A 22521-nucleotide genomic window follows, 5' to 3' on the forward strand; every position below is an offset into this window, starting at 1 on the left:
GAAAAAAAAAAGATCCTGAAAACATTGCTGAGCAAGCAACAGCCCGAGTTATGGCCGAGTGCATGATGCATGAAACGGATGGCATGGCTTTGAATTGATTCTATCGCATATGTTAGGTATATCTGAGGCAGGTTCCAAATGAGACTGGCGTACTCAAGTTTTGATCTGATAAATGTTTTATATGATAGAAGTTTCATGTGTTGGGGTGCATGACTGAGGTGACGTTAAAGACCTGTTTGCACATGGTATGATGTTATGTGTGTGCACCAAGAAAGATCGCTGCAGAGGGTGATTCCAAGATACTTATATGACTGGACGCGTTTTGAGGAAGAGTTAACTTCATATGGAAAAAGGAGGGGGTTACGCTGGCGAATAAAAGATGGGTTTACAATTTTTGGCATTTAAAATCATTAGCCAGCGATCGCACCATTCTTGGACTTGGTTCAGATCATGCTGTAGAACTATTTTATCAGAGATATTAGTAATTTTACGATACATTACGCAGTCCTCGGCGAAAATTCTTATCTGACAGTTTACATGAAGAGGCAGGTCATTTATATATATTAGAAACGGGAGAGGGGTGAGTATAGATCCCTGTGGGACACCAGATGTTACAGAGATTGTGTTTGAGCTTTTGTTGTTAACATAGACGAACTGTGAGTGGTTAGTATGGAATTCCTTAATCCAGTTTAGAATGTTGGAACCAAATTTAGAGCGGAGAGTTTCAGTAGCAAGCGTTGGCGAGGTATCTTGTCAAAAGCGTTTGCGAAATTAAAGAATATTGAATCAGTTTGCAGGATGTGGTCAAGGTTAGTGTGCAGAGCAGAACAAAAGTAAAGATTGCTGCTTGTGTCTTGCACAAGAGGCCCTTTCGGAAGCCATGTTGCGCAGGATGAAAGAAGTCATTTGAATCAAAGAAGTTTATGACATGGGTGTAGATAACATGTTCCATGATTTTCCATGGCACGCTGGTTAGGGGGATGGGGTGGTAGTTTAATGGGGATTCTTTTGTACCCGATTTGTGGACCGGGATAACCTTCCCCATCTTCCAGTCGTCCAGTAGCATTCCCGTTGAAAGAGACTGTGAGAATAATAGGGCAGATATACGGAGCATATGTCCTTAGTATTTTTTAAGATTTTAGAATTTATGTCATCAACCGCAGCAGATGATGAAAGCTTTATTTTGTCAGTGAGGATCGAGATGCCATGCGCATTGATGTTAACAGGGGACACTGCTGGAAACATTGTCGGAGGTAGGCTGGTCATTTATTGGTCAGTTTCTGTCGTGAAAACCATAACAAAAGAGCAATTGAAACAGTCAGCACAGTCAACATCACTGATCTCTTCATTCACGGGATTAGAAAGGATAATTGCGCTTGTCACTTGCAGGTTTAGTATTTCCCAGAAATTTATTACAAGATTTTTAGGAGGTCAGTTTTAAACAAAGTTTGTTTGGCGCTTCGGTATGCTGTGTAGTATACGTCCTTGGTTGCATAATATCGTTGCCATGCTTCTGTATTTGACTGCGTTTTTGCTGACCTATAACGACATTTTTTTCTTTCTTTCCAATATTTTGAGAGTTTTCGTGAACCAAGGCTTCTGGCAATTGGCACGAAAACTAATAGAAGAAATCAACTTGCAAGTTAGTTCATTTATCTAAATTGGAAAGTAAATTGGAAAGACGGCAAAAAAGCATGTAGTTCATTATTAAAAGCATCGTAGTTTCCTTAGTCCTAAATGCAGATAGTTTTGCTGAAGGTTTGGCGGGGTGTTGGAGAGAACTTGAAAGTGGCATGAATAACTTTATGATTACTAATTTCACACAGGTAGTTGTGATGTTTTCAAGCGTGTTGTTTAGTTTTTTGCCAAACCCTGGTTTACTGCTTGTATTTATCTTAATATGCTGCAGAGTTGCAGGAATGTAGCAATGATGATACGCTTGAAGGCTTTTGCATCAGAGTTCAAATATATGGCGTCTGTCTGTGTGGTATTCAACTTTAAGAAAATATTGGCAAACAAAAGTGATGACACCTCACTCTTCTTGAATATACTTCACTTGAAAATGCGTTCCCCTCACATCTTGGAGTATGCCACAAAGTTATGTTTTGAAGTTCTCATCAGCTGCATTGTCACGTTGTCTTTTATTATTGTCATTCTTGAATGCAAGTAGGAAAATGTTTCGGCCATCTGATTTGACCGTGTAGAAGCCACAGGTAAAACCATCTGAAAGGAATGGAGAGCCTAATTTTTATTAGTGACGGTCTTGGACTAAGAAAGGAGCGCAGTAAAACTGATAAGGAATGCAAGGACAACACACACAGAGCACTACAGCACCCTGTGTGTGTTGTTTTTATATCCCTGCCAGTTTCCCTACGCTCTTTTCTTAGCTAAAGCATACCAGACTATTATCCTCTGAAAAGGCCGAACTCCTCCTAGGAGATGAATGGAACACAATACCGAAAGAGCCGCCGTGGTGGCTGAGTGGTTACGGCGCTCGGCTGCCGGCCCGAAAGACGCGGGTTCGATCCCGGCCGCGGCGGTCGAATTTCGATGGAGGCGAAATTCTCGAGGCCCGTGTGCTGTGCGATGTCGGTGCACGTTAAAGAACCCCAGGTGGTCGAAATTTCCGGAGCCCTTCACTACGGCGTCTCTCATAGCCTGAGTCGCTTTGGGACGTTAAACCCCCATAAACCAAACCAAACAATACCGAAAGAAAACCAACACCCTGATATAGCTCAGCCTACCAGGCAAACAGATACCAGTGGTGACATCATGCAGAATACTCTGATTCATCATACATAACATGATATACATGACGGAAATCAACAGTCACTGAAACCAAGGAACATAGTGGATGTTTATCTTTTTTTTTTAATTTGTGGTGTGGATTAATTGGAGATTAATAGTGTAGATATTTTATCACTTATAGATAACTGATAAGAAAGCAGAAGAAAAACAACCACATGCCGCCGGCGAGATCCGAACCCACAACCTCCGAATTTCACGTCCGGTGCTCTACCAACCGAGGTTCGGCAACGGCTGTCAATCTGCTGGTTTAGGGGGTATTTATGTGTAACGTTACCGAACCTTGAGCGTGTTCACCAGCGCCACCCTCGTTCATAGAGGTGGACGTAGTACGTCCTGTCTTACCACAAGTTCCAAATATGAACATGATCAACGGTGAGGATGGAAGCTATGCGAGAACCATCTTGTGCTTTCTGTGGCATCAAGACGGCCAGATTCAAGGTTCTTGTGAAACTATTCAGCAGACAAGGGAATGGAAAGGTGTGCTTGTTACGACATACTTGACAGAAGCCAACAGTCATTGAAACAAGGAGCATAGGGGATAGTTCAATAGAGTAAATTGCTGGGCTAGTTGGTTCATAATGCACAGAACCAGCGAAACTGAAGGAAGACAAGAACAAGGAGGCACGCACATAACACCGCTGGACTTGCAACTAGTCCAGCGGAGCTGTAAGTAAACCGGAGTTGAAACTCTGGTTTATTTACAAGTCTGCTGGACTAGTTGTAAGTCCAGCGGTGTTGTATGCATGCCTCCTTGTTCTTGTCCTGCGTCAGTTTGGCTGGTTCCACCATCTGAGCATAGGGGATGTTTTTCTTTTTCAATTTGCGGTGTGGATTAATTGATGAATAATAGTGTAATTATTTTATCACTTCTTCCCTCCAATTCGAATCTTCACTCAACAGCCTCCACAAGGCCGACCTGTGTCTACTCATGTACATCTCAAGTCAGCGACTTCAACACATGGGCCTTTCACACTCTCACTGAACTAACACAACAGAGAGACAGACAAGTAGCGTGCTTGTATTGTGTGAAGCATGGACGCGCCATCCTGAAACAAGCAGGGATCATCCCCATCTAGCCGACACCACTTATTCAAGGCCCTCCACTACTGAGCAACATCACATTTCCAAATATATACCAAAAAATATGACGGCATACCCCCATGAAGGACGATGTCAAGTGCAAGCAAAGTATCAACACAGAGACAGCACATATAATGTTATACATGGATGCCACGTGCTCTAACATGGGGTCATGCACATATGCAATAGGTATATGCAGCTGGACAGATAACACCAATCACCCACACAGCTGGGCCATTTTGCAATGCTCTTAACATAACCACTCTTGAAGCTCATGCAATAGCACATGCCACACAAGAAGCCTCTGTCCTCACTTTACATCAGAACACAAACATCAACACCTATAACAAGTCCAGCAAAACCATTCGCAACATACAGTGCCAACTATGAAAAGCCCTGCTACGTGACATTCTAAAAGAATCCCATAACAGCAATTTGAACATTACAGTCGCCCTGCACTGAATACCTGATTATGCTGGGATCAAGGGAAATAAGCTGATCCATCAACGGGCTTGCAAAATTAACATCCGAGCATCTTCAATATCTTGGCCATGTCCTACAGCAGTGGAAGATGCCGCAACATACAGAAAGCAAACAGCTGAGCTCTACCAGAACATTAGGGAAAACCGCACAATCTGGCCCCAACCCCATCCATCGCTCAACATGGAACAAGCAGATATCCTTAGCAAAGTTCAAACTAACACTCACTCCGGGACCGCCACGATGGCTCAGTGATTATGGCGTTCAGCTGCTGACCCGAAAGACGCGGGTTCGATCCTTGCCGCGGCGATCGAATTTCAATGGGGGCGAAATTCTAGAGGCCCATGTACTGTGTGATGTCAGTGCATGTAAAGAATCCCAGGTGGTCAAAATTTCCTGAGCCCTTCACTACGACATCACTCATGGCCTGAGTCGCTTTGGGACGTTAAACCACCATAAGCCATAAACAAAACTAACACTCTCCTCACCCCACTAATTCTCTGAACTTCTGATCGCATGACAGCTCACTGTTCCAGCTGTCCAGAGATCAGGACAAATACAAAGCATATTGTGTACTCATGTAATTCCCCATAATCTGTCCGCATTTCTCTTACCCTCCCCCTCCTTCCTAAAGTGCTTGGTGTCACTTAGGCTCGACAGGTGGCTTCAACAGAGCAAGCACTCTTTTTCACTGGTCCATAGTGCTGACCTTAAATAAAGTTTTTTTCTCCTCCTCCTCCTCCTCTATTAATTACTGGTGGAAAAAAAAGAACGGACAATGGAAAACTTACAGGGCTCAATTCACATTAATGTCAGAAGTCTGCTGTAACATCTGAATGAGTTGCAGGCATGTCTGGAAGAAGCTCTCCCATCTCTAGAAACTTCAACACTGACAGAAGTAAGCATATTTGAGAATGAATACACTCAGTTGTCAGTGGAAGACTACTAATTTTTTTTCGCTGACTCTGACAGCACATGTCAAGCGCCCTTTCCTAACTCATCTTTTAAGTATTTTTTATAGTCTGCTCGGAATGTTCATGCTTAATAGACCCATCTTCACATAAACTCACGCCCAAAATGAGTGGCGTGAACTTGGTGTACAGCCATGGACAAAATTTTATGGGATGCGAGCTTGCAGAGGCAAAATATTTCTCTGCGTGATTTGGCACACCAGTCAATCGAAAAACCCAGAAGCATAAGACGGAACGTGCATACTCTGTCTGCTGTACCAGCTGACTGCAGGTAGTGAGAAAACAGCACTAATTTTTTTCCACACAACTACACTCCAAAAGCTTTTAACTGTGCATGCAAACTCTCGCTCTGCATGAGCTCAGAAGCTAATAGAAGCATTTAACAAAATCGCCATATTTTGATGGGATTAGAGTGAGAAACCTTGTGAAAGACCTCCATTTCAATTCCAATAATTTTAAAACTATACTGTTTTAAAACACTCAGGTCTGAATGAATTGCTAAGTCTATGAAACTAAGCATAGAAAGACGTGTTCACAAAACAGGGCTTACGAGGGAATGTAATAATAGCCTCTTGTAAGGGGTTTACGGTCTTGTCATAACTCTTTTATCAGTAGCATGGATTATGAAAAAGATCAATCGGCATGAAATCATTCTGTACTTAATATAACATACTAAATGTAGCCCAGTTTCGGTTCAAAGTGGAGAGTCGACAAATCTGCAAAATAATGATGACTACATTTCAAGTGAAATACGTAAAAATATTGTTCTTGTTCTTTTTTGGTGTACAGAAAGCAATAGGCACTGTTGATCATCAGCATTTACTTGATAGGTATACTAGTTAATTGAGTTTCAGATGCCCATATGACTCCTTTATTTTTTGTTCTTTCAAATTTTTTTCAAAAAAACTGTGTGTGGGCTGATAGGACCTTCTTGCAGTAGAATGTTGATATCTCAGGGATCTGTATTAGACTTCTCTTATTCTGCATACCCATCAGTCATTTTGCTTGCTAAGACACTAGGTCAAATATTTATTTATACACTAATAAACAGCTTCAGCTCTTGCCGGCACATATCTTATTACGAGACAGCCAAGATCCACCTAACTGATGTAAACTGCTTGCTCGAATAGTCAGATAATAACAGCATATTTATAAACAAATCTAAAACTAACCTTCTCTGTTTTCATAGCCCTAAAAACATCATCAGACACTTTGTATCACCTTGGCTACATGAAAAAGTTGTTGCAGTTATTCACATCAGCTTTATTCACAGAGTTAAACACCGTATTTAACATATATATGCTCTTCTGCTGACATTAGACAAGCGGAAACTAATTCCCTACCATATTGTGATGTCTACAACGATGACATACGTACCACCTTGGGACACCCCTCCTGACAGGTATATAGTGCATATCCTGGCAAGACACATAGGTACTGGTCCTGGTCACATGCCACGTAATCACTGAAGTCACCAAACTACCTCCCACGCAAGCTCCTACTGCTCATGTTTCCTATTTGTGTCAGAGCTCATCTCTTCTTGGCGGCCCAGCTCGCCCATGTGTTGAGTAGCCATACTCCACCACCAAGCTGCACTTTCTGCCATGGTGCTCTTTGGCCAAGCTGTTCTTGTGCTATTAAAATTCATCACCATCATACTTAGCTGCAGACTCAACCCACCCACTTGAACCAGCAACTCGGATATGAGACGAATAATAAAGTTTTCCCTCTCTATGCTGGTGTATGTTTTGAGGAGGTGGCCAGATATCTAAGACTGATTTGCATTTATCTTTATTCCTTGTAGTCTACTCTAGCTACAAAAAAAAAATGGTGCATTAAATTTAGATGAATCAATAATTATGTATGGCTTAACCATATATTGATGGTCGAATTTCTAGAAATTAGGTATTTTGAAATGCATTTCTTGAAATAAATTCCTCCCAGCATTACTACACTCAGATATTGGCTCATATGTGAACTGCAATAAAACAGCTTTTTTTTTACATTTTTATCATCTTTTCTCAAATGCATTCAAAATCAATAATATTAAAACCTGGCCCCTATGAAAGGTATAACAATATACTCTTACAGGAATTAGCAGTAGCAGCAGTAGTAAAACACTTAATGTTAGAACACAAATCAAGTGCTCAAAATGTGCCTTACAGTCCGAGCTGATCCTCATCTTCATGAGAAGCCAGCCACATATGCCGCAAGACTCTTAACTGGGCTCCAGCGATCCACTGGTTCAGCATCATTTGTCATGAGGGCCGTCTGATCAAAAAAGCGTGTTGTGTTGTATGTCACATAGGCAGCTAAGGCCATCATGCGCCAAGCACAAGGAATACGATCAAAAGAGCCTTCTCCCAGTCCTACCACCAATTCAGGCAGGAGCTCGCCCCCCTCCTTGTTCCACATCCCTGTCTTTCTATTTTCCATGCTGATGCCCTTCGAAAAATTCAAACAAACACGTCTATTACACTAGCAAGACACCTGCCCCAACTGTCCTAGCTCTACGCCAATCTTGCACACTGTCTCTTCTATTCATCGGTCTTCAGACTCCATTCTACAAGAGTTTATGTAACCCATTGCAGAAAAACACAGCAGTTTATTGTGCTGTTTCATGCCAGACAATGGCACTGCAGGTAAATAAATAAATAATCAACAGCAAATTGACTGTAACCAGCAGTCACTCAAAGAAATAAGAAAATATCTTTTCCGAAAATTTGTTGATACCCAAGGGCCCTTTAGTATCCACAAATTCAATTTAACACAGCTGCACAACCATTTTTGTCACTGCACCCAAATTCTGCGATTTTTCATCTCAATTTATTGCTATGCATCCATTTATTCAATTATTTCATCACATGTAAAAGTGTGCTTTTTTCACTTATATACGAGACTCCAGCCACGCACACACACCACAGAACTTATGCAGGCTTAATTTTACCTTTATGTATATGACCAGAAATAAACTACAGTAGACTCTTGTGAGACAAACTCAGCTAAGATGAATTCTCAGATAAGATGAACAAAGTGAGACCATTTGTGCGTGGTTCCCTCATAGGATTCACTATATTTAAAAAAGATCTGCTGAAACGAGTGTTTCGCGCGTGATTCGGTTAGGACGAATTTTCGAAGGGACCATAAATTCCAGCGAACCCGCGCAAAGGGCTCTCACAAACCATCTGAGCGGCAGTGTAGAGCAAAGTTAAAATATATAAAATGCCTCCATGCAAGAAAGTGCACTTTGAGAAGATAGCTTCCATACAACTCTGCGCTGTTGCATGGAGAAGCTGTCTTGAGGCGGGCTGCTTTCTTGCAGAGAAGCTGTATTTCCAGTGCACAAAAGGCAAGGCACATTCGCTCCTGCCTGAGTGCGGCGCAGCCAGACTTCGGTATCGTGCATGCGTCAAGTGGCATGTGTTGCCACTGGCGGACTGAAAGGCACGTGGGCGCTGCGTGCATCCGCTCATCCAAATTTTCAACACAGCTAGCGTACCGATACGAGTTATCAGATATCGGCACTGCATGGACATTGCTTGCTGCAGACGAAAAGGCGCATGTTCGCTTATTCGTAAAGTAGCTGCAGAAGAGAGGCATCCTGGTAACACACACACACACACAGGCACACGCGAACACATGCACGCACGCACGTACAACCAACAACTTCAGTAATTGGTCCCAATTCACTCCAATGATGTCAAAAACACAATTAGGCAGGACTGCACAGCTTTTCGTTTAGTAGCAACATTTTTATCTGGGAACTGAAATTATGAGAATTCCATGCGTTTAGGAAGTGAAGTGAAACAAGCATGCATCACGCAGGTGGAAGGAACACAGACGCATTAAATATATATCCGCAGAACACACTGCTGCTCCCACTTATACACCCAATTCATGAGACCCTCCTGCTGGAGCCAGTGGTGCTTGTTTGTTCAGCGAGGTTATTTCATTTATTCATATGCCCGCAGTTGTGGTGAAAATGATGAGAACAATTCAGCAGATAAAGCTGCTTATAACTTTTCACAAAGACCTCATTAGTTCACTGTTCTGTGCTAATAGAGAGCAACATTCGGATCCCTGTCAAGGCAGTCATTGCCTCCCAATTTGTTTTTCCAGTAGGAAAATTTCCAGTTGTTTATTTGGAACCAACGGCAACATCCAAATGGATCTTTCTATTGGCTTAATATTGCTTGCAATGCTCAAGGCATTCAAGTTGGCACTACCATCTGCTTCAAAATACATAACTGCAATTGGCACCCAATTTTTTTAGTGGCACGCCACTTAGAATCTCAGGAACCAACTGGCATGTCCAATTGGAATCTCAAGAGCCAATTGAATTACACTGTTTTTGCCAATTCCAGTTGGTCTCCAAAATTCCAAATAGTGTCACCCCTTCCATCCATCGAATTGAGAGAGATGACTCCAAATGAAATCTGGAACCAAATGATAATAGTCAAGTGAATCTGCAAACCAGGTAGATAATACAATTGGAGCAACCAATTGCTACGTCCTGTTGAGTTGGATCCATTGGAATTTCCATCTGGTCTCGTTTTCTTTTTACTGTGATGGCTACCTAGCTGGGGACCTTCAGAGCACTCAAAGCCTGAAAAATCTAGCCAGGAATAAAAAAACACAGACAGCAGCTGTTGAGGAAGAGAGTAAGTGAAAAAAAGAGGGTGAGAAAAAAAGAAAGCTAGACAAATACCGTTTTCAGGTGGGATAATATGAGCTTGGTTTATGCCCTCATCTGTTCAGCTCACATACTTCATGCATAGTGCCACATATGTTCAATTCTCAATTATCCTCTCACTGCAGGGTTATTTTATTTATTGCTTTCATGTAACACATATCTACACTCATAGCATGCTGACATTTTTTGGGGGGCACTTCTGTTAAGTTTTCTTAAGAATCCATCATTTTATCATTACTATTTAAGACTACTAGTAGTGCACTGAAACAATCTCCTTCCTGAAATCCGTTGCCTCTTCCAAATATAGCTACATCATTTGAAATAGTCAAAAGTCACGAGACATATACGAGCTTTAAAGTGTTGGTACACATACATGGCTGATGCCTAGTTGTGCCAAAGAGACCCAGTGCAAGGAGGCTTGTCTGCAGGAAGGCACATTGTCATGAAGAAGCAGCAAGTCAACAGATTTCCACATCTTTCGTCATTTCCTTTTTATAGCATTCCTGAAGCAGTGAAGAATTCATCACAGTTGTACTTTTCCAGCGTCTCCCTTATGAAATGATGTGCAGGGCAGCACAGAAATTTTCTGAATGAAATTTGCAGTTCATTTGATACTACAAGTCTACCTCATTCCACGAGAAACCTGCATACTAGCTATGTGGTGAAGCGCTCACCATAAACTGCATTTTATATTCATGTAGAAAATTCAAGAAGCTAAAGGAAAAAAAAAATTATGCAATTTTACAAACAACACATCCCTTACCACCCGGGCTTGCTCATAGAAGATTTTTCGCTTGCCAAAATTTGATATCTTTTAATTTCCTAAAGGAAGTGAAAATCCTGAACAAGTTTAATGTCTGTAAAAACTTATTTCTTACCCACTAAGCAAACACATTAAACCTTGCATTTGGCGCACGGCAGCCTTTTTTACTTATAGCTTTGTAAAAAGTTGTACACGTGTACCACTTTCTTGTCATGCTTGTCATGCACGCAGACAAGCAACAGTACACCCAGCAACCACTTTTGTGTTCCACCTTCTATCGGGTTCTTAAACAATAGTGTTGTTATTTTTCGCTGACAGGTGTCATAGTTGTGCCGTGTGTAGATTTCGACTCCCGATACACTTCGGCCCCCAATGAAGGGGGCAGCAAAGAATCAATTCCCGAAACTGCTAAGTGCCTAAGCTTACTAATTTCTAACACAGTCCTTAGTGATTATATTCCAATTATAGAGAAATTTAATTGAATTTTTTGCGCAGTTTTTTTTACAAAACATTTGTTAGATTTTGCCTGACAGAACTCTCCCCGAGCAGCTGGTTAGCGCTATCTGCCTCAGTAATTCTGCAAGTATGTGTTAAGGTTTTTGAGCATGGTATATGTAAGGTGCATTTTGCAGGCCTGTACATTTTAAAAGAGGAGGCTGTACACCTCGTTTGGATTATGCGACAATCTAGAGCTCAACGAAGATGATGGCAATTGCAATATATAGTCGCATGAAGCAGATTTTCCTTGTCAACAGGGTCCCCTTCCAGCCAATGGCGTGAGGCGATTCTCATCACCCGCTAGCGTGACAATGCAGGAAGTGGCATGACAATGCAAGGAGGGGACTATCCCCTTCACCTCCCACTCCCAGCATTGTCACCGTTGCAGGGTCATGAGAACCAGCTGATGCCATTTTATTTCATTTATTTTTCCCTCAGTGCTATCACATTACACAGGGAGCTTCCATTGGCTAGAAGAGAGTCCTTTGACGGAGAAGCTGCTTCGTTTTTGAATTGTATCAGACTATAATCACGAGCACTTTGTTTCAGATTGGGCAACAGCTGATGAAATTGAAGCAAGCAACAGTAAGCCTTGTTGCAACGGTGCTACTCTGAGGTGAAAGGGTTCACAACAGCAAAAAAAGCCCCAAAAAAACGTGTGCTAGCTTTGAGCGGTGCTGTCTATGAGCACAACAGTTAATCATCGCAAAGCTAGGAAGGCAATGATAGGCTGAAATGACTTTAAATTAATGTAAGTAAGTTCCTAGAGTCATTCTGAGCACAATTTTACGATTTGTACGCATGTGGAACTTCATGAAATTTTGTGCCTTGTCAGTTGCATACTTTCAAACTTCCACAACTACCAAATATAACTATTTATCTTCTACACTCTTTTGTCAATTAAATCCACTGATGCACTTTACTTATTTAGCAACCAGCACTATGCACACCACCCACACATTCACGCTAACAATACAAACCAAATGTGATCTTCAGCAAGGTTATGCTTATTGCAAGACAAAGGCCTCTCCCATTATCCAGTTGTACTCCATTTCGTACATAGTAGGCAATGCTGCCAAAGCTACCACGCCTGCTCATACAGGCTAAGTCCACGCACAAAAAGTATTTCACTCTACCACCACAGAAAACAAAAGCATATTTTGTTGCGACAGATCTTAAGTGCCGTGAATTGTAATGTCATACGTCATTTTACCTCTTGCCACATTTTTGTCCTCCAACTCATTGAGACTTCGAGAAGCAAGAATGACTTTGGCGGCCGAATAAGCGGCTGGTAAGGCGGATCACCCTTATTCCATCAGTGCCTAAAATGTAGTGCACACATAGAAAATTATAGCCAGAATTTCCAAGTACTGACCGCCTCACAGCTTCAACCGCAATTTTTATTGCTACCGCGTTGTTTTACACCGCTCTGTTTTCGTCCAAACACTGAAAAGGTTTCCAGAAGGACGACGAATGATAGAGACGGTTCCACAGACAGACTATTTCCGCAGCATTGCTGCTATGTATGAAACAGGGTATAGGCACGTTCATACTTGCCACAGCCACCACAACAGACTATCTCCAAAGCACATTTCCCCACTAAACTTACTTGCTGCCGCTCTCCCCTAGGAATTTTTTTCCCCTTGGGATCTGCTCCACTGTTTACCTGTTCCCAACAGGTTGTCAACAGGCTGTTCTCAAACAGGTATGTCACTTCTTTTCATCCATGCTATTTACAAGGTCTACACTGACCTAATTACCATCATCCTCTTCATGACTCCCTGAACTGCCCTGAATCTAACAGAAACACCCATAACCTAGCAAACTAACTACTATATGCAGAGCTAATGATAGCCTTCAAGGGTCCTCTAAAGCCACAGCTGCATGCCACACAAGAGTTGAAACTGCCGATGACAGTGACATGGTTTCAGTACTGTATGGACCCATATAACGAGTGCAGAAAAAACATGCCACCAGACTGAGCATTAATATGGTCTTGTTCAAGCCCTGCAAGGAGGCATTGGAAATGCGTAAAACTGAAGCATAAAGCATCGCATGGCATTCAGAGGTGGTTCCCCCCAAAATCAATGGCAACACTGTCAAATATGGCAACTGGTTGGAAGACCTCCTTTGAGGAATATTTGCCACTTTGTTCTTGAACTCTATCCAACTCTGTGGAAAAACTGAAGACAAAACTGACTGCTTGAAAGCACATATAGTAGATGCAGTAGGAGAAATTACGGACAGGATTAAATATATAAACTTTATTTAAAAGCAAACAAAAAAAGCACCAATGCCTGCATAAAGTAATGGGCAAAAAAAAAAATTTAAGCCTCTGCTTGGGCCTCCTCTTCGTCTTCAAACTCCCCCTCTTCGTCAGCCGTGGCCTCCTGGTATTGCTGGTACTCAGAAACCAGGTCATTCATGTTGGACTCTGCCTCCGTGAACTCCATTTCATCCATGCCTTCCCCAGTGTACCAGTGCAAGAAGGCTTTTCGGCGAAACATGGCTGCACAAGTACAGAGTAAACATGGTCACAGCTACATTGGCCACACAATCAATATACTGAACCAGAAAATCTGACATGAATGGGCAATATAATGACTGCATGTACTTAAAGGGACCCCGAAACACAATCTGTGCATTGTTTCGCCTCTTGGGTGCATAGAATGAGTTGTAGTGATGCTATTAGCACCGGCCGTACCGCGTATACTCTGGTTTTTAATATTTTAATTAGCTTGCAAAAACAAATTCATGGCGCTGACGGTGTCACCATACAGTGGCGGTTTTTAGCAGTGGATATGACATCACTTAGTGGGAGCTTTATGATTGGACAAACAGTAAATATATTTCAAATTGGGTTAATAACTAGAGATATGTTTTGTGAAGTTTTTGTGTTTTATATTACATCAACAAAACCAACTTCTTTGCCTTAGATAAAAGCGCTGTAAAGCCAGTAAAACAAAAATACACAACCAGAGGCTCTGGCTACTTTTTGCATCGAAGGACTTTGCACCTCTCTGTAAACATCCTATGATCTACCACTCAACACTTATGGCTACTCTCTATGTATCTGAGAACGGCTTTGCGGAATCGATCTGATCGAGCAACTGCACAACGTTCGTTTCAGTCCCGAGGAAGGATGCAAAGAAAAAAGCCGTTCGTTTCACATTTAGCAGTGCGCATCGTAAGCTTGTGGAGGATCACTGGGCGGCGGGGCCAGATGGCGCCACGTTCCCGTCAACAGCGCACGCTCCTTGCTCGCCGTGACCAAACAGCGCGCTGGGAGCGACGGGCAATCGTAGGCGGTAAGCAATAGCGGTACGCGCTATGCTAAATGTGTCTGAAATCCTGCGCAGGCCATCACACCGTCACAGTATCTTGCGCTTGAGTTCGGATCGCGTTCAGTGTTCCCTTCTGCGCCATCGGCATGACGAAGCATCGCTGGGTCAGCTGGGCGTTCACATGGTTGTTGTAACCGTGCAAACGGCGCTGCCAGCCTTGGCAAGAACGAGTTACAAACAGGCAACCATAAAGTGAAAGCTTCCGCTACGTGCTCAAACAGGCTGTTTTGATTGGTCGCACTAAGCGTCGTCATTGGGAGAGTGAAATGGGAATGGGAAGCTGCGCGAAAATAGAGTTGAGGGCAGCATATTGTTTGCTTGCATTTTGAAATTTCTTCATTGAATATCTCCCGTTCCTATGCATCGATTCTAGTAATTCTTTTTGATTCAGCATCTGAAATGTAACCGGCATCCGTTCAAGCAGTGTTTCGCAGCCCCTTTAAAAAGAGCAGTTTCCGAACAAACAGGATACTGACCAGTGAACTGTTCAGAGATGCGCTTGAAGAGCTCCTGAATGGCTGTGCTGTTCCCAATGAAAGTAGCAGACATCTTGAGACCACGAGGAGGGATGTCGCAGACGGCAGTCTTCACATTGTTCGGAATCCATTCAACAAAATAGCTGGAGTTCTTGTTTTGGACATTCAGCATCTGCTCATCAACTTCACGCATACTCATGCGGCCTCTGAATACAGCAGCTACTGTCAGGTAACGTCCATGGCGGGGGTCACAAGCAGCCATCATGTTCTTGGCATCAAACATCTGTTGAGTCAGCTCCGGCACAGTGAGCGCCCTGTACTGCTGGCTGCCTCTGGACGTGAGTGGGGCAAAACCTGGCATGAAGAAGTGCAAGCGCGGGAAAGGCACCATGTTGACAGCCAGTTTGCGAAGGTCAGCGTTGAGCTGTCCAGGGAACCTGGAAGGGAAGCAAAGATCCTTGACAAGTGTTGATGCAAACTTGTGAGGAGGCAAATTTGCTTGTATTGGGCGACACTGCCATGTGGCACTAGGCATAGCAGGGCCAAAGGACCAACCGGGGCACAACTATCACAAACAACCAACAGAAGTGTCCTGTACACATAAGGGTTGCATGAAGTCTAACTGTTCTGAATACTGAATGGTAAAATAGTTTCAATACCTGCAGAAAAAGCAATTGAAAGTTTGGTACTGCTGATGGACATACTTCTTGAGAGCATGCAAAAAAGGGCTTCCTTGGTGCTGCAGAGTGCAATGAAGGCTTTAAAGAAGGAAACCCATGACTAAAAACACCAATAGTTTTTGCTGTGCACATGGATGCAGTTTTAGCTCTCAAGCATGGGTGCTACTTAGGATTAATCAAAAGACATAACACGGGCAAACTTGTGTTGAACTAGTCGTGTTCAATGGGGGGCGCTGATGCGATGCAGGGCGAGATAGCATTGGCACACTACGGCCAAAAGTGCCCATTTTTTTTTACGCCATAGAGGTAATGTGGGAGTTGGTGACAACAGAAAATGCGAAGATATCCCAAGAGGAATCCGGAGTTCCCGGGTTCGAACCCGACCGCGGCGGCTGCGTTTTTATGGAGGAAAAACGCAAAGGCGCCCGTGTGCTGTGCGATGTCAGTGCACGTTAAAGATCCCCAAGTGGTCGAAATTATTCCGGAGCCCTCCACTAGGGCACCTCTTTCTTCCTTGCTTCTTTCACTCCCTCTTTATCCCTTCCCTTACGGCACGGTTCAGGTGTCCGCCGATATACGAGACAGATACTGCGCCATTTTCCTTTTCCCAAAAACCAATTATTATTATTATTATCCCAAGAGGAAGGCCCCCCCCCACTGACGAAAAACTTATTCTCAACTGCCGCATCTGTGCCTCGTAACACTACTAAAATAATTTTCAGTTGCTACCTTGACACCGTGTAATGTGTACACAAAATTTTAGATAGGTGTTGACAACAAATAGTCACTATTTGCATAAAAGCACAAGGGAAAAAGCTTCCACTAGCACATGTCCAAGGATATACAAACCTTCCATAGCACATAACCTACAGGGAGTGCTCTGGCAGAGGGCTATTGAGATATGCCAACTACACTAGTCTCCGAAGTCACAGGAGTGCTCTCTCTGTCATCCTTATCAAAGGAGTGGAGTGCTGTGCACAACTGTGTTAGCTGCAATTGAACTTTTTGGGCGACCATTACCTACTGGACTCTCACCTAAGGCAAGTGGTGACACCAGACATCGTTGCAGAGACTAAGTGGTTGAGGTCTCCATAGGTGGGGGTCGTTAGCTTGAGGGTCCGGAAGCAGATGTCATAAAGTGCCTCATTGTCAATACAGTAAGTTTCGTCTGTGTTTTCCACCAGCTGGTGAACGGAGAGGGTGGCATTGTAGGGCTCAACGACTGTGTCCGAAACCTAGTGAAAAGTGCAAAAGAACATGAGAACCAGATGCACACAGACAGCAATAAAAATAATGAGAAGTCAAAAGGAAGACACCTTAAAGGAAAAAGTAGAAAAGACACAGGAAAAATGTTGGTACAAACCTTTGGAGAAGGGACAACACTGAAGGTGTTCATGATGCGATCAGGATATTCTTCACGAATCTTTGAGATGAGGAGTGTGCCCATGCCAGATCCAGTGCCACCACCAAGGGAGTGGGTAAGTTGAAAACCCTGTAGGCAGTCACAACCTTCTGCCTCTTTGCGGACGACATCAAGCACAGAGTCGACCAGTTCGGCACCCTCCGTGTAGTGGCCCTTGGCCCAGTTGTTGCCAGCACCACTCTGGCCTGAATAGGCAAGCAAGAAGAGCATACTGTGAACAAAAACACTCAACACTGAAAGATAGTGCTGGCAGCAGGCATGTCCGAAAGTAACTCTTAAACAGAGATTCTTGTAAACGATTTAGCTAATGAATGGCATGGTATGTGGGGTCTAACATCCCAAAGCTGCATGTATGCCAAGAGGTGCCACAGTGGAGGCCTCTGAATTGATTCAGACAACCTGGGCTTTTTTGAAATGCAATGACATCACATAGGAGTTTCTGCATTTCGCCTGCAGCAAAAGGCAGCGGCCATGGTTCGATCCAAGGACAGCAGCTGAAATGCCAGCCATAGCCACGAAGCCACCACAGCAGGTAATATAAGTTGCGAAATAAACCGGAAAAAAAAAAGGATAATCTTGGCAGGCTTGTTAAGCAAGCAAAAAAGGTTAAACACAAACGAAAGAGTAAGCTACATTCCCAAAAGGGACTTCACCCTCCTCCGCAGGAAAAGCGAACGCTACAGCTTTAGTCCCATCTTGCAAGAACACGTACAGATGAGCTTCATAGGATAAGTCAACCTGGATCACTTGACCGCACGGTTGGTGTGCCCATTCCCTTGTCCTGCCAGTTCAAATTCCAAACCACCAGCAAGTAGGCGCTGATGCTTGGGATCATGGCAGACTAATGCCATCACCCTCTGCCCTGGTGGATTTTCCATTAACAGCATTCACTGAAATCCAAAGCTAACAGATGTGCATGCTTCAATAACAGCTGGTGTCTCACAAGCCTCAGTGGGACAATGACCTTAGATAGCAGTCTTATGTGGCCACTTTCCATTACAACAGTCGTGCGGGACATATTACAGCAGCCAGCCAGGCCGAGAACTTTATATATCAAGGCTTTGTGAAGATGGGACTGCTCTGTAGGCATTGCAATATCGAAAAGCACTTCAAGGCATAGCATAGGTGTTTTACCTTCCTTTAATTTGTTTCGGAATTAAGGGTAGAGTGATCGAATAGATGCCGACTGCAACAGTGGTGAGCAGCCACTTACCAAAGACAAAGTTGTCTGGCCGGAAGAGTTGTCCGAAGGGTCCTGATCGCACAGAGTCCATGGTTCCCGGCTCCAGATCAACCAGAATGGCCCGAGGCACATATTTACCTCCTCAAGCAAAAAGAAAATCGTACTCAATGGTAGTAGAGAGGCTGGGCGTTTGAAATTACATCATCCAGTGAACACACAGTAGTCAGCTAGACAAATGATACAAAAGGCGGGAACAAAGCAAGAAAAGAAAGAACAATGCAACAAATAAAGACAAGCAAATAAAAAACTCAGACTTAAATAACAGTTCCAAGAAGGTTTGAAATGGACAGGCAGCGAGTGCCAATTGTTAACAATAGCTTGCACTGATGCCAAAGCTGCCACAATGTTCACAAAGCAGGAGAACAGCAAGACATGTTTATTGTGTTCAATCTACTTGTTTCCACTGGAAACACTGATGTCTGGTGTCAGCCATATGTGCAGCACAATTATGGCTGCCTACGGCATGTGGAAGAGATCTATAGAGTTGCGCAAAAGGCAACAGAGAGACTGAAATAGGACAATGGCAGCCCACTTATTTTAATGCTGGCATTCCATCAAACCGACCGAGGAGGTGTGAAAATCTTTAATTTGTCGATTGCTTTTTCAGCATAGTAAATGTACCAGTTTTAGTCTGAACTGTTTTTTATAACTGTAAAGTTGCTGTGAAATTGCAAATCCCTGTTAAAAATGGCAGAGTCGTAGCTGCTATCCATCCATGTAATGCTGCTGTAAAAAGCTCCACACATGCATTTCAAAACTGCAGTTAGTGCCTTCGTTAGGTGAATCTTTAAAAGTTCATATGCCAAGCCTGTATTATGAGGGATTCTGAAGCACAAGAGCTGCATATTTGCATCTGTATAAAAAACTTTATACGAAGACTGGCAGGAATACTAAAGCTAATAAGAACAATGCCATTCAGAAACCCAAAAGGCCGATACAAGAAAGGTCGGTCGGCGATGGTGGCCATTGTGGAATGAAATGCAGCAAGCACAACTGCAACAGCAGGAACTGTGAAGGCCACGACACAAGTTCCACTGCGAGCATGGCAAAAAGCATGCACAAACCACGCACGAGCGAACCGCTTAAACTGTTCCGCTGCAGGTCAGACGTCATTTTAATTGAGCAAAACAGCAGCGGGGCACGTCCGATGGAATGACTAAAACTATTGACCAAAGCAAAGATTGGCAAGTACCTGATGCTTCATTGTAGTAAACATTTATACGCTCCAACTGGAGATCAGAGTCGCCGTGGTATGTGCCAGTTGGGTCAATACCATGTTCATCTGAGATCACCTCCCAGAACTGTAAACAGGAAAATTCACATTTGCATTCTGTCAGACCAAACAGCGAGGACTGCTGTAGCACATTTTCTCTGTAATGATGAGCAAGACATTACTATACATGGATCACCACGTGGTATTTGTCTACGACCGTGGTATTTGACTAACAGTTATAAAAAGGAAACGCGGAACCAAAAACTTGTCTATACTCCTCCAAAATTCGCGCAAAACACGCAGTGGCGCGCCACTGGATTTCAAACTGCGCAGCACGGCTGCTACCGGGCCCCGTTAACAACGGGCATTCTACGGCTCGCTGGCCGGCAACTCGTCATGGAGCTCGCCACTCGCGGAAACGTTAACGGCCAACAGCACATTATCCCTTCAAATCGCTTCAAGCACGGCAACCACATAACGGATCACAAACTGGTACAATATGCTCCCCAACCTCCCTCATCACTCCTTGGTAGTCGATGTTCACCGGATGGTTGCAGCTTTCGCAATATGCTACACCCCACCTTCAATGCTGAATGCCGCAGTAAAATATTTAACAATCAGCAAGATAAGATGAGGCAGCGGACGTTATGAAAAAAAAAAAAGCTATAACGCTAGGATACCGCAACCAGCCGGTAAAACGTTTACACAGGAACGAAAGCAGCGATCAAGAGACCTAAAATGTGCGCTCGGTACAATATCCCACTCTACACCGAAGCGCGTAAACCCTGCGGCGGCCCAGTCTTCTTTTTTGTTTGTGTGGTTCAACACAAACACAAAGCGTCCCCTCTACACAAGCACACACACACAGCAGACGCGATTACGGGACTGTTGCTGAACAGCATAATACTTACGCCGATAGCCTGCAACGAAATTCTCGACAACGGTGCCGACTACCGGAATCTGAACGCATAACATACCAAAACGGACACTGGTGCAATCAGAAGATAACAGCACGCGCTTGAGCCACGAAATAATCCCCGTCGGTAAGCAGCGACTTACCTTGGCACCGATCTGGTTCCCACACTGTCCGGCCTGAATGTGAACGATCTCACGCATGTTGAAATTCAGAACCCACCAACACGCTACCTGTCAAAACTCTACTGCCGAGCTCCGAGCTGGGGTGAGGGCATTTATAGCCGTGCGCCGCAGCACCACTTCTTGCTCGACTGTGTTCGTACGCGTAGGCGTGGCACTTTGATGGCGTGAAAAGAAAAGCTCTGGAGCAATCATTTTACTAGTAAAATACACTAGCGAACTTGGTTATAACATCTTAAGCTCACATAGCGAATTAAGCGTAAATATATATGCTTAATTCAATAGGAACTACTTCTTGTTTCAAAACGCATCTTGACGGACGGGACTCAATGTGTAGCAGCAAGGCCAAACGCCAAAGACGCTGCGTGCGCGCGTCTGGCTGGTTTAATTTTTTTTTTTTTCGTAGCGCCTCCGTTTATTATTACCCGCGATAGAACAGCACTTTGTTAGGAGTAAAATTTGCACATTTTGTTGACATTATCGTTGCATATTATAACTGACGAGGCTGCGGCGGCAACCCAAAATATGTTCTATGCCATGATTCCCCCGTTTTGGCAGATTGTTTCTTTTTCTTTTTGCTCGCTGTAAGTACATTTTCTGTTTGATACGTTATATTCCATGGAATGTTTCACTAACGCAACCTCTGTGGGTAAAATTTCCATGGTAGTTGGATATTCAGTGGCGCCCAGAACGATTTAGACATCCGAAATATTCCACCAGATTTGCCACGGTGGTGGTAAGAAGAGATGGGACAGCTTGACAGCGCAGAACTAGACCGGACAGCTTGGCAGCTTTTGTTTTTGTTGTTGGCCTTACAAAAGATACATCCTTGATAAGGAGGTTGGTTGGTTGGCCTCAAATAAGGATGGCACATACCCACTACGGGGTGACCAAGACACAGGCGGTGAGTTGCTGTAAACAGGAGCGTTTAGAAGGATGAAAGGAGTAGTAATAGGTTATAGGCTGACAGATTGGACGACGCAACAACAGGGGTTCTGTTGACTGGGAGTTCAAAGACGGGACAAAAGCTTTATGCGCATATTCGTATACAACATATGTTGTTGTTGTTGTTGTTGTTAGCCTATCAAAAGGTGGCACATACCCATCTGGGGGATCGGCCAAAAATCGGGTAGCTAATCACCTGTACTCAGATAATAAAAAAGAAAAGCACGCGGGAACGCAACACCGGTGGATTCTACCTCATAAACAGAAAAGGGATAAGATCGAGTTTTGATTTCAAATAATAATAAAGAGAAGGATTTAAAAAAGAATTATATAGGAGGTAAGCCGGAGAACTTCAACGTCTTTCATTTCAAGTGCAACCAGCTCAGCCGAAAGAGTGCCGTTCTGACCGCCTGTTCGGCTGTTCCTGCAGCTGTTCCTGTTTTAATCTTGTTGCGTCCTCCGGACTCCCTCTTCACTCTTCTACGGTGTGGCCGTTCCACGTGCTGGGGTTTTGGCCAGGTATTTTTCTATTACTATTATTATTGAAGCGGTAGTTAGTGTTAATGTCCCCTTAGGGTTCGAATTATGTCTTTAGCTTCCGCGGGCGGGGGACCGGCACCCTGGTTCGCCGGTCTGCTGGCCGAAAGTTTGCCCCTGGATTAAATCGGACGGAATAACGTCAGTGAGATTCCTGTGACATTTGTACCTACTGGAGATTGAGCGCTAAGACTCAAAAACTAAATGACCCAAAAGCAGCTGAAGGCTGTTAACAGCCGCCACTTGGAAATTTCTGAGGTGCGTCCTTTCGG

At 43.6% G+C, this 22521-nt stretch overlaps 1 protein-coding gene across 2 annotated transcripts; it reads right to left on the minus strand.

Annotated features, from left to right (window-relative positions):
- Positions 1 to 13542: 13542 nt before the first annotated feature.
- Positions 13543 to 20887, minus strand: LOC144113772 (tubulin beta chain). Of its 2 annotated transcripts, none has more exons than XM_077647083.1 (7): positions 20732 to 20887; positions 19652 to 19760; positions 18430 to 18537; positions 17157 to 17401; positions 16829 to 17028; positions 15114 to 15550; positions 13543 to 13802 (listed from the first exon to the last, which is right to left on the minus strand). In XM_077647083.1, the coding sequence occupies exons 1-7, from the start codon at positions 20786 to 20788 to the stop codon at positions 13621 to 13623; spliced, it is 1338 nt and encodes a 445-aa protein (XP_077503209.1). In that variant the 5' UTR covers positions 20789 to 20887; the 3' UTR covers positions 13543 to 13620. The 2 variants fall into 2 exon arrangements, with proteins under 2 accessions (XP_077503209.1, XP_077503208.1); XM_077647082.1 differs by having other exon boundaries at positions 18430 to 18540.
- Positions 20888 to 22521: the final 1634 nt, after the last annotated feature.

The sequence above is a fragment of the Amblyomma americanum genome, chromosome 1, assembly GCF_052857255.1.
Source record: "Amblyomma americanum isolate KBUSLIRL-KWMA chromosome 1, ASM5285725v1, whole genome shotgun sequence".
NCBI lineage: Eukaryota > Metazoa > Arthropoda > Arachnida > Ixodida > Ixodidae > Amblyomma > Amblyomma americanum.

What these genes read in the sequence shown, in the direction of transcription:
- LOC144113772 (XM_077647082.1), bottom strand. Translation starts at nt 20,788, where the DNA reads ATGCGTGAGATCGTTCACATTCAGGCCGGACAGTGTGGGAACCAGATC. An exon ending in TTACTACAATGAAGCATCAG is followed by an intron (nt 18,541 to 19,651) that starts GTACTTGCCAAT and finishes TTTTTGCTTGAG; the next exon opens with GAGGTAAATATGTGCCTCGG. An exon ending in GGTGTCACCACTTGCCTTAG is followed by an intron (nt 15,551 to 16,828) that starts GTGAGAGTCCAG and finishes CTTCCCTTCCAG; the next exon opens with GTTCCCTGGACAGCTCAACG.